The 12,360-nt window shown below is 41.9% G+C and overlaps 1 protein-coding gene across 1 annotated transcript; it reads right to left on the reverse strand.

Moving 5' to 3' along the window:
* Positions 1-960: 960 nt before the first annotated feature.
* On the reverse strand, positions 961-7,118 carry LOC118226771. Its single transcript, XM_035416642.1, has 2 exons — positions 3,426-7,118; positions 961-3,156 (listed from the first exon to the last, which is right to left on the reverse strand). Exon 1 carries the CDS (start codon positions 7,114-7,116, stop codon positions 3,430-3,432), a length of 3,687 nt encoding a protein of 1,228 aa, XP_035272533.1. The 5' UTR covers positions 7,117-7,118; the 3' UTR covers positions 961-3,156; positions 3,426-3,429.
* Positions 7,119-12,360: the final 5,242 nt, after the last annotated feature.

Below are 12,360 nucleotides of genomic sequence, written 5' to 3' on the forward strand. Positions count from 1 at the left end.
ACTTCCTGCATTTGTAAAGGAAAACAACAAAACAGCGTATAATATTAACAAAATGAAATAACTAATCGAAAAGTGAATGGCGACACATTCATTAGAAGGACAATATCAGTAATGAGAAGCAGAAGTGTTATAAAGTGCAATTCCCCTTTAAACTGGACTACGCGATGTCAGAAAAAACATTCAACTCACTAGATATCAGACGACGTCTCAAACCTTCCAGCTTCAAGCTAGTTACTCACGCCACAAGATGGTGGTACTGGGCAAGAAATCACTCACATGTGAATTCAAGAGGCAAAAACACAAGATTGAATTTAGTAGCACACACAGGTGGCAGTTAAACACGTTTTATTGGTCAAAAAATTAATTTACTGTTGACTGGCATTTGAACTGTAATATTTTTCAAATCATTCAGGCTTTATTTACATGTGCGCTTTACTTTGTAACAGCAGAGCAGACGGTCTAACAGCCGCTTACTTTTCAACCTGTGGCCACAAATTACAGGATAGGTGTTTCTCTGACATAGACATGTAACCTATTCTTTAGTATGAACTTCAAAATGTATTAAATGTCACATCTACATGCATACACACAAAATTAATTATATAAAACATTCTTGAAGAGTGTGACAAAGTATTTATGGAACATGAGCTTTTTCCTTTTTTCACAAACCATCTTAGTTCAAAATACAGGTCTGCTTTACCTCAATCTTACAAAAATCAACAAAAACAAACCTTTTACAACCCCAAAGTACATGTAAAACTGATGTTTAGCTGTCACATACTATTATGAACTCACACAATAATTTTCAGTTGAAGAAAATGTCCCAATGCAGCGAATCAAAACATAAACAAAGCCAGCAAAGGGGCCAAAGTGTTTCAACACAGGGGGAGCCTAACAGAATATGCAACCAAGGGCTGAAACGCTAACAAAATGCCTGTAGCTAGCTAAAAACATTAGATATAAGCATGTCAAATGATTATATTACCACCCTATGTCTACCTGCGTTAGTTTAGCTCTCGCTTGCTACTTCAGTGTAGCGACAACGTTATAACGGTCTCTGAAAATCGGTATTTGCCTTTGGGTCGGGGGCTTCTGGTGAAACTGATGCAGAAATTAACCGTAGTTTAAACATGACAGCTAGAACTTAGCTAGCGTTAGCTACTTATTACCTGCAATATTATTAACGCTAGCTAAGAATCTATCATTTTAGCTTCGCCTTCTTAGCCATCTACAAGCTTGTTGAAACAACGTCGCTAGCCAACTCCAACTTATTTCGAATGACAGTAACGTACTGTAGCCTGTAGCTAGAGTTTACTGTGCTCAAGTCCAGAAATTAACCAGCCTAGTTTATAGAGCTGTCAAAAAACTAAAAGTAGGGTAATTGCTTGGAACAAAAACCAGCATGCACACCGGCCCCCCAGAACCGGAGCTGTGCACCCCTGCTGTAATTAAATGCGTCTCCTCAACCCAGCCCACCCCCTGTTGAGAACACACCTCAAGCACTACAAGCAAGATGTTCAGCGAAGATTTGAGGTGGTCAGAGATATTGAAAATCTGATGAAAAACATGTTTTCACCAGTTACACACACATAAAAAGCACTGTCGATAAGTCATTAATTAAAACTGGCAAAAATATAGGCCTGCATTAAAAAATAATGATATCAAAATATCAATGATATCATTACGGCAACTGACAAGAAACAATATAGGCTATCTTACCTCACACAAATTAAACAATCCGTATTCCAGAGTAATGCCCCCCAAAGTTTCTGAGGTGTAGAGTAAGAAATAGAAAGAATAATATATAGAAAGTTTAGAAAATATTCATTCAGCCTCATACAAAAGTACGTAAAGACTGAGATTCCCAGGGCATCATAGATATGCTTTAGCAAAGTTATTTTACACTATTTCTATATACACTATATACTATATAAGTAAAAAATCCTGCATAGTATGCCTTTAAGATTTCCAGGTACAGTGTTCAGTGAACACTGAAGGTTCCAGCTGATGGGCAGTAATTCTAACAAGAGAACAACAGGAAGATCAAGGTAGAGGTAGAATATCTTGTGTTGTCTAGCAAGAGAAACTGTTAAAACTCCACCGCAATACACACCTCCGATCTGCTGGTCTGAAAGGATGTTTAACGGCAAACAGCCCATGCTATGTGCTTTTTACACGAATAAAATACTCCAGCAGGCCAATCATCATCGTCACTTGACCAAAAAGACTGGGAAAAGGCAGATGCACATCCTCTTAGGCCAGCACCATTGAGTTAATGTTAGATTGTGTGAAACTCAATTGTGTTAATACGTTATTAATTCCCATACACATTAACTAGATTACTGGTCTGTAGTTTTATATTTTAATTTTGGTCATTATCAATTTTGCTAAAATTAGCAATTCAGGCAGTGTTAGTTTACTGGTTATTAGCTAATAGCACTAATAGAGCACAAATATAAGGTATGTTCATTTCAGCTTTCCATTTTTGATAATGTTAGCTGACCTAAAAAGGACCACAATGGAAATAAGCCTTTGGGCTTTATTGTGTTTTTATCCTTTTGATGACTTCTGTATCTGGGGCGTCTCTGGCTAGAGGGGCCACTTGTATTTTAATGATCAATAAAGAATTTCAATCAATCAATCAATCGACCCTTTGCTGTATCTGCATCCAATTATCTTTTGTTGTAATTGTAACCCTAATGAAATATTAATTACTCTCTACAATTTATCAATGCACATTTAACCTGCAAGCACATGTACTAGCTAAGAGGTCATCTCCCTTAAGCAGACAACATTATATTGTTCTACGCTTCCTATCCCCTAGGTTCTGCCCACAGAGCAGCTCTCATCCCATAAAATACCTGTATGAGGAGCGCATCATGTCTTCATGGGGGATTCTTCAGGTAAGCTAAATTGTAGTTGTTAAATCATAGCTCATTATAGCCTAATCACCGTCACAACTGGTCATATAAACAAGAGCCACCAGCTGTATTTCAGCCATTTTTAAACACTACATATCACAGCTGATCAGATGTAGGCAGGTCAACAAAAGGAAGGAAGGGAAGAGGAGACTCTTCCTGTAGAGCCACTCATCTGCAGTTCATCTGGCCTTTAACATCCTCTGGCCAGTCCCCCGCTCATGTGTGGCCACTCCCACTGCAGAAAAAGCACAAATCAGTGAACATGAGCCACATATCAAGCACTTCACCAGCTCATTCTGCTTAAGAAAATGCATGCATGTATACTGAAAATTTGATGTCTTATTTTTATGCCCTTTCACGTCATTTACACAAGTTTTTCCCTTGTGTAAATTTTTTTGTTAAATATTTTGCTAAAATATAGCTTTTGTTATTTTATTATTTTTATTGTTATTTCATAGCTTTTATTACATATAATTTTTTTTGAGATTACTGATGTAATATTACCTTTTTACATGGTGACTTGTTTCCGGTAGGGATCATTTGGATCAAGGTATCCTTCAGTGTTGATCCAATGTCTGAGTCTTTCTGCAGTGTCCTGGTTCATGAGATCTGTTTTGCTTTCCAGGAGTTTGAACCATGTGTTTACCATTTCTGTAGCATGCTCTGGAAAACTGTCCTCAAAAGCATCCAATCTGGTCAAGCTCATGTCTTCATTCTGAAATTTTCTTTCCATCATAAATGTTGGCATGGCGCCTATGATTGTCAGTTTGAAGGTGCCCTCAACGTCATCTTTGCTGATGGTTTTAGCCAATAACGTCTTGAGCTCTGGAGATTCTACTGTTGATAACTTATTATGTCTCTCATGTGGTGCATAAACAACTGGAAGTTTGCATTTTGCATGTTCAGATGAGTCTGTTGCGACCTCAAACATCGCTTTACTTAATTTGCTCCCTGTGTTAAAATGCCCAGCTTTCAATATACTGTTCTTTGATGGCTGTTTATCTCCATTGGTGATTTTTCCAGTTCCTTTCTTGTCTTTTACATTAGATTGGCCTTTCACTTTCTCACTTTCCTCCTTCATAATGTTCCACAATTTTTTTTTGTTTTGTTTTATTTGGTCCTGTGATTCTGCAGCCCCCTCTGATTTGAACCAGGTTGCAACTGTTAGGTCTTCAATCCACTTTTCACGTTGGAGAAAAGGCTCCCATTGTCTTGGTTTTTCTGTGAGGACCTCAGCCTCTTTAGATCGCAGGTCAGTTGCTGCTGAAGCAATGTCATCGTCACTGGAGTCTGGTTTCATGCCTCGTGCCATAGCACGATACAGGTCGCCGTTCTCTACACTCATGGTCTTGTTATTGATCTGCACATCATAATGTCCATCTGGGTGTTGGTCACTCTTGGGCCTATAGACCAGTGTCACAGTTTGACTGGCATCATCAGTGCTTGGGTTCATCTCCTGCATTTTGGTCAGCTTTCCATCTTTTCCCTCTGTTAAGATCACAACCTCAGTGCCGGTGGCTTCTGACAGGACTCTGATATCAACATTGCTACCAGTATTCGCTGAATTCTTCACCTTCTCAGCATGCGACTTTGACTGTTCCCCTGTACCTCCTGCCTGTGCACTGATTGGCATGTGTGCAATATATGAACTGTTCTGCCCTGCTGCAAGTACTTTCTCTGTGTGCCCAGTCATTTTAGCCAAGCTCACATAGTTCCCAATGACACCATTTGCTTCACTCTGAGCCATCGAAACAATGTGACTGGAGAACTTCTGGTGAAATGCTTTAACTAAAGCCTTTGCCAGTAAAGTGCTGATGGTGTTGCATATATCCTGTCTGAAGTCATTCAGCATCTTTTTCTCTGAGTCTGATCGGTCACTTGCCTGCACTTTCTGAGTAATGGCTCTTTCCTTTTGATGCTTTTCCAGCTCTTTACGCAGTCTTTTGAAAAATGTGTCTGAGAGGGTAAGCACGGCAACGGTCGCATCTGCTGCCAGCGCCCCCATGTGTGCCAATTGTGTACCAATCAGAATAGCTTTCAGAATAGGTTTTCCTCCAGTGTTTTTCCTAACGGTGTTAAGAGCTTTGGCGATGGATGAATTAAGCTCGTTTTTCCAGCTGAGGTCTTCAGAAAATGGCACTAAAGCACGGCTGCTGAGCTCTGTGAAAATGGCCTGTAATTTCTCATTCATTATCTTGCCCTGCAGGAGATCATTGAATTCCTGTTTATTGTCAATGTGAGAGAGTATAATTGAATCTGTTATTGCACGCAGGGGATCCTTTGCCATACTGGACTTCACTTCGTCACTGATTCCCTTTTTCACTGCCTTTTCTATTTCCTCCAGTATTTTGTTAATTATTTCATTCTCTGCCTTACTAATTCCATAGCCAACTGTTTCCTCTATGATTTTTTTAGCAGTAACTTTTACTGCATTCTTCATATTAGTCTTCATAGTAACACTAAACCCCTCTTTAGCCTGACTGGCAAAGAACTTCGGCGTTGCCTTTAGCTGTTTGTCAAATCCCTTCATTAACGTTTTAGCAGCTTTGAAGCCCTTTGAAACCAGCTTTCCGATTCCAAACCCAATGAGAGAGACGGCAATGGAAATGGCTTTATCTGTTGCCCATGATTGCCAGCTGAATTCTCCTGTTATCATAGACTTTATGCCAGTGATACAGTCTGAGATTCCTTCAGTGATGAGCCCCATACCGACTTGAGCTAGTGTCCCAAATGTAAATGCAGTGAGCAGTGCCCCTCCTATAATCTGTAAAACTCCAAGAAAGAACACCACCAGAGCTTCCCATGGGAAACGAGGCTCCTCTTCCACAGTAAAGATGTACATTAGACCTCGATCATAGAGATTGAAGGTTTCCATTTGGAGCTCTTCTTCAGTATTTGACACCAGGGTGAAGATTGGAGCTTTTTTTGCAAGAGCATTCCCCCCTTTTCCTTTAATTTCATCCAGTTTCTTGATGGCATCACTCATGTTTTTATCAAGATAACTGAGCATGTTGCACTTAGTGGAATACTGTTTTTCAAGGCTGCTTTCCTTACTCTTTGCAGATTTGGGAGCTGACATTTTTATAAAGCTCAGGCTAACCAAGCATTCCTCACTAAAGTACTTCAGAGAATCTTGTGCCTTCTTCAGATCATCTTTAGCTTGAGTGAGATAATCACCAGAATGTTGCTTTATAATGCAGTATGCATGATTGTAAAAAGCTATGGCTGCCCAACTTGCATCTTGGTTAATGGCTTTTTGAAAGAGCCTGGCACTGACATCCCATTTCTCTTCCTTCAGTGCAATATTCCCAAACTTGACGTAGTGGTAAATACTAGAAGATGGGGAATTCTGACTTTCAGTCTGCTTTTTTGCAAATGCCAAATCAGCTCTCAAGCTCTTCTGCAGTTCTCTTCTCTTCAATTGATCAATTTCTTCAGACTTTGCTTGCAGCCAAATCCCCCAGAACTCATTCATGATGGGGACAACAGCCTTCTGTTCATCTTCATCTGTGCTCTTGTAAATTTCTTGAAGGGTTTCACAGTACTCTGAAAACAGATCCTCTCGCAGTTTCATCTCATCAATATCCTTCTGCATGTCCTGCATCTGCTCTATTGCAAGACTATCCCTCATTTTCTTAGCTTCCTCCAGAGAAGACACTGCCCTGTAACACTCCTGCAGATGTTGAGTGGATATAACCAGCTGAGCAGATCCAGGGTTACCTTTGCGTGCGGTTCGCCCTAAGGCCTGGTGTTCCACTCTTTCATTCTCAGGAAGGAAGGAGAGGAGCACAAATAATCCTCCATTTTCATTTACCTCATCGGTGACTTTAATATTTGTCCCACGCCCTGCAAGGTTTGTGGCAAGAACCACATCACCAGGATTCAGTTTTCTATCTAGTGCACCCAAGCTGTTTGTGTCACTGCGTGCATAGACAATGACTTTACCTGGGATGCTGTCTTTTAGCTCTTCTTTTAGATCATAGACTTTATTGATGGTTTCACAGATCACCAGGGCTGCTCTCCCATTTCTGTGGGAATTTGTGGAAATTTGATCCAAAAGCACGCGTTTCACTTCTGACTTCCACTCTTCAGTAGAGGGCTTGAGAAAACCTTTAACCTCAAATAACTTTTTCCTGCTAAATGATGGCATTTCACAGGCAGAGAGACTTGGATATTGCTCTATCAAAAACATCATGTCTGATTTGCTCCCAAGTGTTCCAGTCAACCCATATATTTTCCCATTGTACTTTTTGAAAAATGAGACATTGGAAACATAGTTTGTCACTGCTGACATTGGGCTTATTTTGATTTGGTGTTTAATCTCCACAAATTGTTGTAGACCTTCACCCCATTTCTTATTCAGTTCAACAATACCTGTGGATTTGAAATCCACTGGATAGATATGGTCATCTTCCACAACATATTCCTGCCCTTCCTTCAGCCTCATAGCCAGGAAGGCATTCCGAACGCATGTTGCCAATTTTTTCTCCACCAGACCTTTCAGGAATCCAGGGATGTTGATTTTCTTTGCCTTGTTCTCACTTGGAGTGTAGTGCAGCTGATCAGATATTAATTCTGCAATGGGGTCAATGAGAATTTCTTCTGAATCATAGAGAGGACAACACAAGCCATCATCTAAAACAAGAAATTTAAGGGTTTTAACAACCTGCTTGTTCAGGCTCTGCTTTTTAAGACTAAGACATCCATTGTCATCTAACATGTAAACAGCAAACCCATAGGGGACATAGTCCTCAATTTCTTGAAAGAAATTAATTTGAGCATCCTGACTCACATTTTTCAGTTTTGCAAGAATTCCATCTTTTTCACTTTTGTAAATTTCCTCTGTAAATCCTTTTGGGACAACGCTGCACTCTTCAGCAATCTGCAAAATGTCCATTGGGTCATTGATTTCAGTTCCCTCTGTGTCCATTGAGTCAAATATAGCCTTGAAGAATGAAGCAGGAGGACCACGTACAAACGTTTCGTATCCTGTTGTCAAGAGACCATACTGGCATACATGGCCCCAGATCATGGTCAGAATAATGTTGAGGTGCTGCATGGAGACCATGGAACTGGACAGGTAGGTCATCTGTATTCCCTGGTCCAGAAGCAGCAAGTCCACTTCATCAATGATGATGCACTTATAGCCGCGATCGGGTCTCACATCCTTCATCTCAAATGTCTGGCGAAGGTGATCTGCTGCGAAGGTCTCCACAGTTCCATAGACTATATCCTTCTGGTAGCATTGCTTTCGATCTGTATCTTCAGTTTTATTGGTGTTTGTGTCCACTGTGAGGCCAAAGTAGTTGAAAAAGTCTGCGCATTCTTCTGCATCTCTCTGACATAACACTGGAGAGCTGGACAGCACGTCTACTTTTTCACCCCTAAGGGCACGCAGTGCTGCAAACATAGCTACAACAATAGACTTCCCTTCTCCGGTGCCCATCTGCAAGAGTTTTCCATTGTTAGCCAAGGATAAGAAGCACCAGCTTGTCATTTGAGTGCCTCTGGGCCAGCCCCTCTTCCCTAATATAGTAACATGTACAGCATTGCATAAGACAGCCAGTACCTCCTGAACATCTTCTGTCTTCATGCTTTGGCTCAGACTCCGAGCTCGCTGTGCATCTGCATGGTTTTCAATGTCACCAGTTTTAATCAGTTCTTGTACATGCTTTACTATAGTGAGTGATTTGTCCTGTGTTTCTTCATCAAGATCTTCCATGGCTCTTATTTCATCAAAGAGAGTATCAATACTTTTTTCTTTCTCTGCTTTGCAGTTATTTTGCAAGTGCAGAATCAGATCCTGCGTTTCTGATGAATCTATGAGCTGAAGGAGAGATTGTTGGTTCTCATCTTTCCACTCTGATGATATTTGATATGTTGTCATCAACCATAAAATCTTCATGATGGAAATAAAGCTTTCATCTTGATGCTGGGCAGTTAATGATCCAAGGAGTTTTAAGGTCTCTTCAGGTGACCAAAGTTTCTGAGCCACAAGATTTGACACCATCTGCAGAAATCCTTTTGCACTTGTTGGGGCTTGGAATTGCATTGCACAGGCAATTAAAACCTCAAAACACCATTTGACTATAGGAGAATTGCTGTTTTTCTTTATTTCTGCATCTGTGGCAACTCCTTTCATTAGTGTCTCAAGAAACGTAAGAAAAAAGACATCTCGAGAAGGTAATTTCGCTCCAGTAAGTTTTTGTGAGAGGGTCATAACCTTCATGTCTACATTATCTTTCAGGTCAGCATGGAGCACCTGGAACATTTCCCTAACAAAACTGTGCCTCACTTCCATTTTCTCACTGGAACATTTACCCATGAGACTTTGGAATTCTTCTGCTGCAAACCCAAGGGCCTCATTTTCCTTGAGCCTTGAAAAGTTCAGATTATGGCCAGCACCAAGACATCCATTTTCAATGATAAATCCACGAATAAACTGAGAGCTTCCTGCTTCCATCTTCGCTAAGCCATATTGAAAGTAATCGGTGACAAAGTCTTCAATGGCACCATACACAATGTCTGCTTCATAAACATCACTATATGACTTGTTAGCTTTCCTCCTGTTTGTGTTGAGTGAAATTCCCAGATGCTTGTAGAAGTTGGACCACTCCTTGTTTTCCTGCTCTGAAAGAGCCCCAGAGCTCAGCACTATATCCAGTTTGTTTCCCATGCAGATTTGCATGGCTGCTATCATGGCTGTGACACATGGATCTTCTTCAAACCCAACCAGCTTTGGTGGCTGACTTTTCTCAGCTAACACTACAGCACACCAGCGTATGATTTGACTCCGGGATGGCCACCAACCTTTTGTGTGGAAAACTGCTTTGCAGAGCTGAGTCAGGATTTCTTGGAAATCGTCATCACGCATGTTCTCAATTTTATAGTCACGTTTTAAAACTTTTGCATCTTCATTTTGTGAATGTTGCAGGGTGTTATAAGTGATGTTTGTGATACTCAGTACCCTCTTTATCACAGATTCATCCAAATTTCTGTGTTTCATTAATTCTGCTATTCTTTCAGGGACGTCAGAACCTTGGTTTTCGAGGGCCTGTTGGAAAGTTGTGTAGAAACTCTCAGGGCCAGCGAAGTCAATAGACTCAATGAGAGATCGTTCACAGTTATCTTTCCACACTGGAGATACATCATACACGTCTAGTAAAGTCAGGATTTTAGTTATTGAAACATCCTCTGCATTTTGCTCTGAAAATACTTTGAGGAGAGTCAATACCTCTGTGGGTTTCCATCCATTTGTTTGTGCAAGTCTGAGGTGCATTTCAGTGACTTCTTTGTGTATTTCTTTGCCATTGAGATGTGTGAGTGTGGAAAACAGAAGCCTCAGGCACTGGATTTCCATGTTTAAAACAAAAACAGAGGCCATTCCAATTGCATTGTCTAGTGACTCTGTGAGAGTGTAGAGGAAGTTTAGAACAAAGCAAGTCTCAGCAGACAGGTCGCCCTCAGCCCATTGTTTGGCAATGTGTACTGCATCAGTGTCTGAGTCATCATGGTCAGTGAAAAAATGCACAAGGCTCAAATACAGGGCTTGAGTGAGCAGGAAATTCTCAAAGGCATTATCTGCTGATTGGCTGATGTTCTGCACCAGAGACTGCACATGATTGGAGACCCTTTGCAGGGAAACTCCCTCAGATGTCCCCAGAGACAGGGTACACAGCTGTGTGATAAATACCTGTGCGTGCTGTAAAGTTCTGAGTGGTGGGCGAGCATTTGTCCATTTCTCAAACAGAAGGCTGTCCAGGGCCGACATAATCTGTCTTAGCTGACCATCTGCCAGGTGGCTGAGACTGAGGGTTGTAACTGGGGTGTCACATTGGGATGAGAGGACTTCTAGGAGGTCATCGCTGAATTCATCTGGTTCATCATGCGAAAACTCATCCAGCTGCTGTTTTAATACAGATTGCTTACGCTCAAATTCCACTGACTTTCTGCTCAACTGTTGTTGCTCCTGTTGCTGTTCAGCACGTTGTTGTGATTGCTGCAGTCTTTGGCTCAGTTTTTCTCTTCTTTGCTGCTGTTCCTGCGCTCTTCTTTGTTGCTCTGCCTGCTCTCTTCTTTGCTGCTGTCCCTGCACTCTTCTTTGTTGTTCTTCCTGCTCTCTTCTTTGCTGCTGTTCCTGCTCTCTTCTTTGCTGCTGGACCTGCTCTCTTCTTTGTTGCTCTTCCTGCTCTCTTCTTTGCTGCTGGACCTGCTCTCTTCTTTGTTGCTCTACCTGCTCTCTTCTTTGCTGCTCTTCCTGCTCTCTTCTTTCCCGCTGTTTCTGTGCTCTTCTTTGCTGCTCTTCCTGCTCTCTTCTTTGCTGCTCTTCCTGCTCTCTTCTTTGCTGCTCTTCCTGCTCTCTTCTTTGCCGCTGTTCCTGTGCTCTTCTTTGCTGCTGTTCCTGCTCTCTTCTTTGCTGCTGTTCCTGCTCTCTTCTTTGCTGCTGTTCTTGCTCTCTTCTTTGTTGCTCTTCCTGCTCTCTTCTTTGCTGCTGTTCCTGCTCTCTTCTTTGCTGCTCTTCCTGCTCTCTTCTTTCCCGCTGTTTCTGTGCTCTTCTTTGCTGCTCTTCCTGCTCTCTTCTTTGCTGCTCTTCCTGCTCTCTTCTTTGCTGCTCTTCCTGCTCTCTTCTTTGCCGCTGTTCCTGTGCTCTTCTTTGCTGCTGTTCCTGCTCTCTTCTTTGTTGCTCTTCCTGCTCTCTTCTTTGCCGCTCTTTCTGTGCTCTTCTTTGCTGCTGTTCTTGCTCTCTTCTTTGTTGCTCTTCCTGCTCTCTTCTTTGTTGCTCTTCCTGCTCTCTTCTTTGCTGCTGTTCTTGCTCTCTTCTTTGTTGCTCTTCCTGCTCTCTTCTTTGCTGCTGTTCCTGCTCTCTTCTTTGCTGCTGTTCTTGCTCTCTTCTTTGTTGCTCTTCCTGCTCTCTTCTTTGCTGCTGTTCCTGCTCTCTTCTTTGCTGCTCTTCCTGCTCTCTTCTTTCCCGCTGTTTCTGTGCTCTTCTTTGCTGCTCTTCCTGCTCTCTTCTTTGCTGCTGGGCCTGCTCTCTTCTTTGTTGCTCTGCCTGCTCTCTTCTTTGCCGCTGTTCCTGCTCTCTTCTTTGTTGCTCTTCCTCCTCTCTTCTTTGCTGCTCTTCCTGCTCTCTTCTTTGCTGCTCTTCCTGCTCTCTTCTTTGTTGCTCTCCCTGCTCTCTTCTTTGCTGCTCTTCCTGCTCTCTTCTTTGCCGCTGTTTCTGTGCTCTTCTTTGTTGCTCTTCCTGCTCTCTTCTTTGTTGCTCTTCCTGCTCTCTTCTTTGCCGCTGTTTCTGTGCTCTTCTTTGCTGCTGTTCCTGCTCTCTTCTTTGTTGCTCTTCCTGCTCTCTTCTTTGCTGCTGTTCCTGCTCTCTTCTTTGCCGCTGTTCCTGCTCTCTTCTTTGCTGCTCCTGCTCTCTTCTTTGCCGCTGTTCCTGCTCTCT

The sequence above is a fragment of the Anguilla anguilla genome, chromosome 5 (assembly GCF_013347855.1).
Source record: "Anguilla anguilla isolate fAngAng1 chromosome 5, fAngAng1.pri, whole genome shotgun sequence".
NCBI lineage: Eukaryota > Metazoa > Chordata > Actinopteri > Anguilliformes > Anguillidae > Anguilla > Anguilla anguilla.

Excerpts from the sequence above, each read along its gene's own strand:
- LOC118226771 (XM_035416642.1), bottom strand. The coding sequence starts at position 7,116 with ATGATGTTTTTGATAGAGCAATATCCAAGTCTCTCTGCCTGTGAAATG.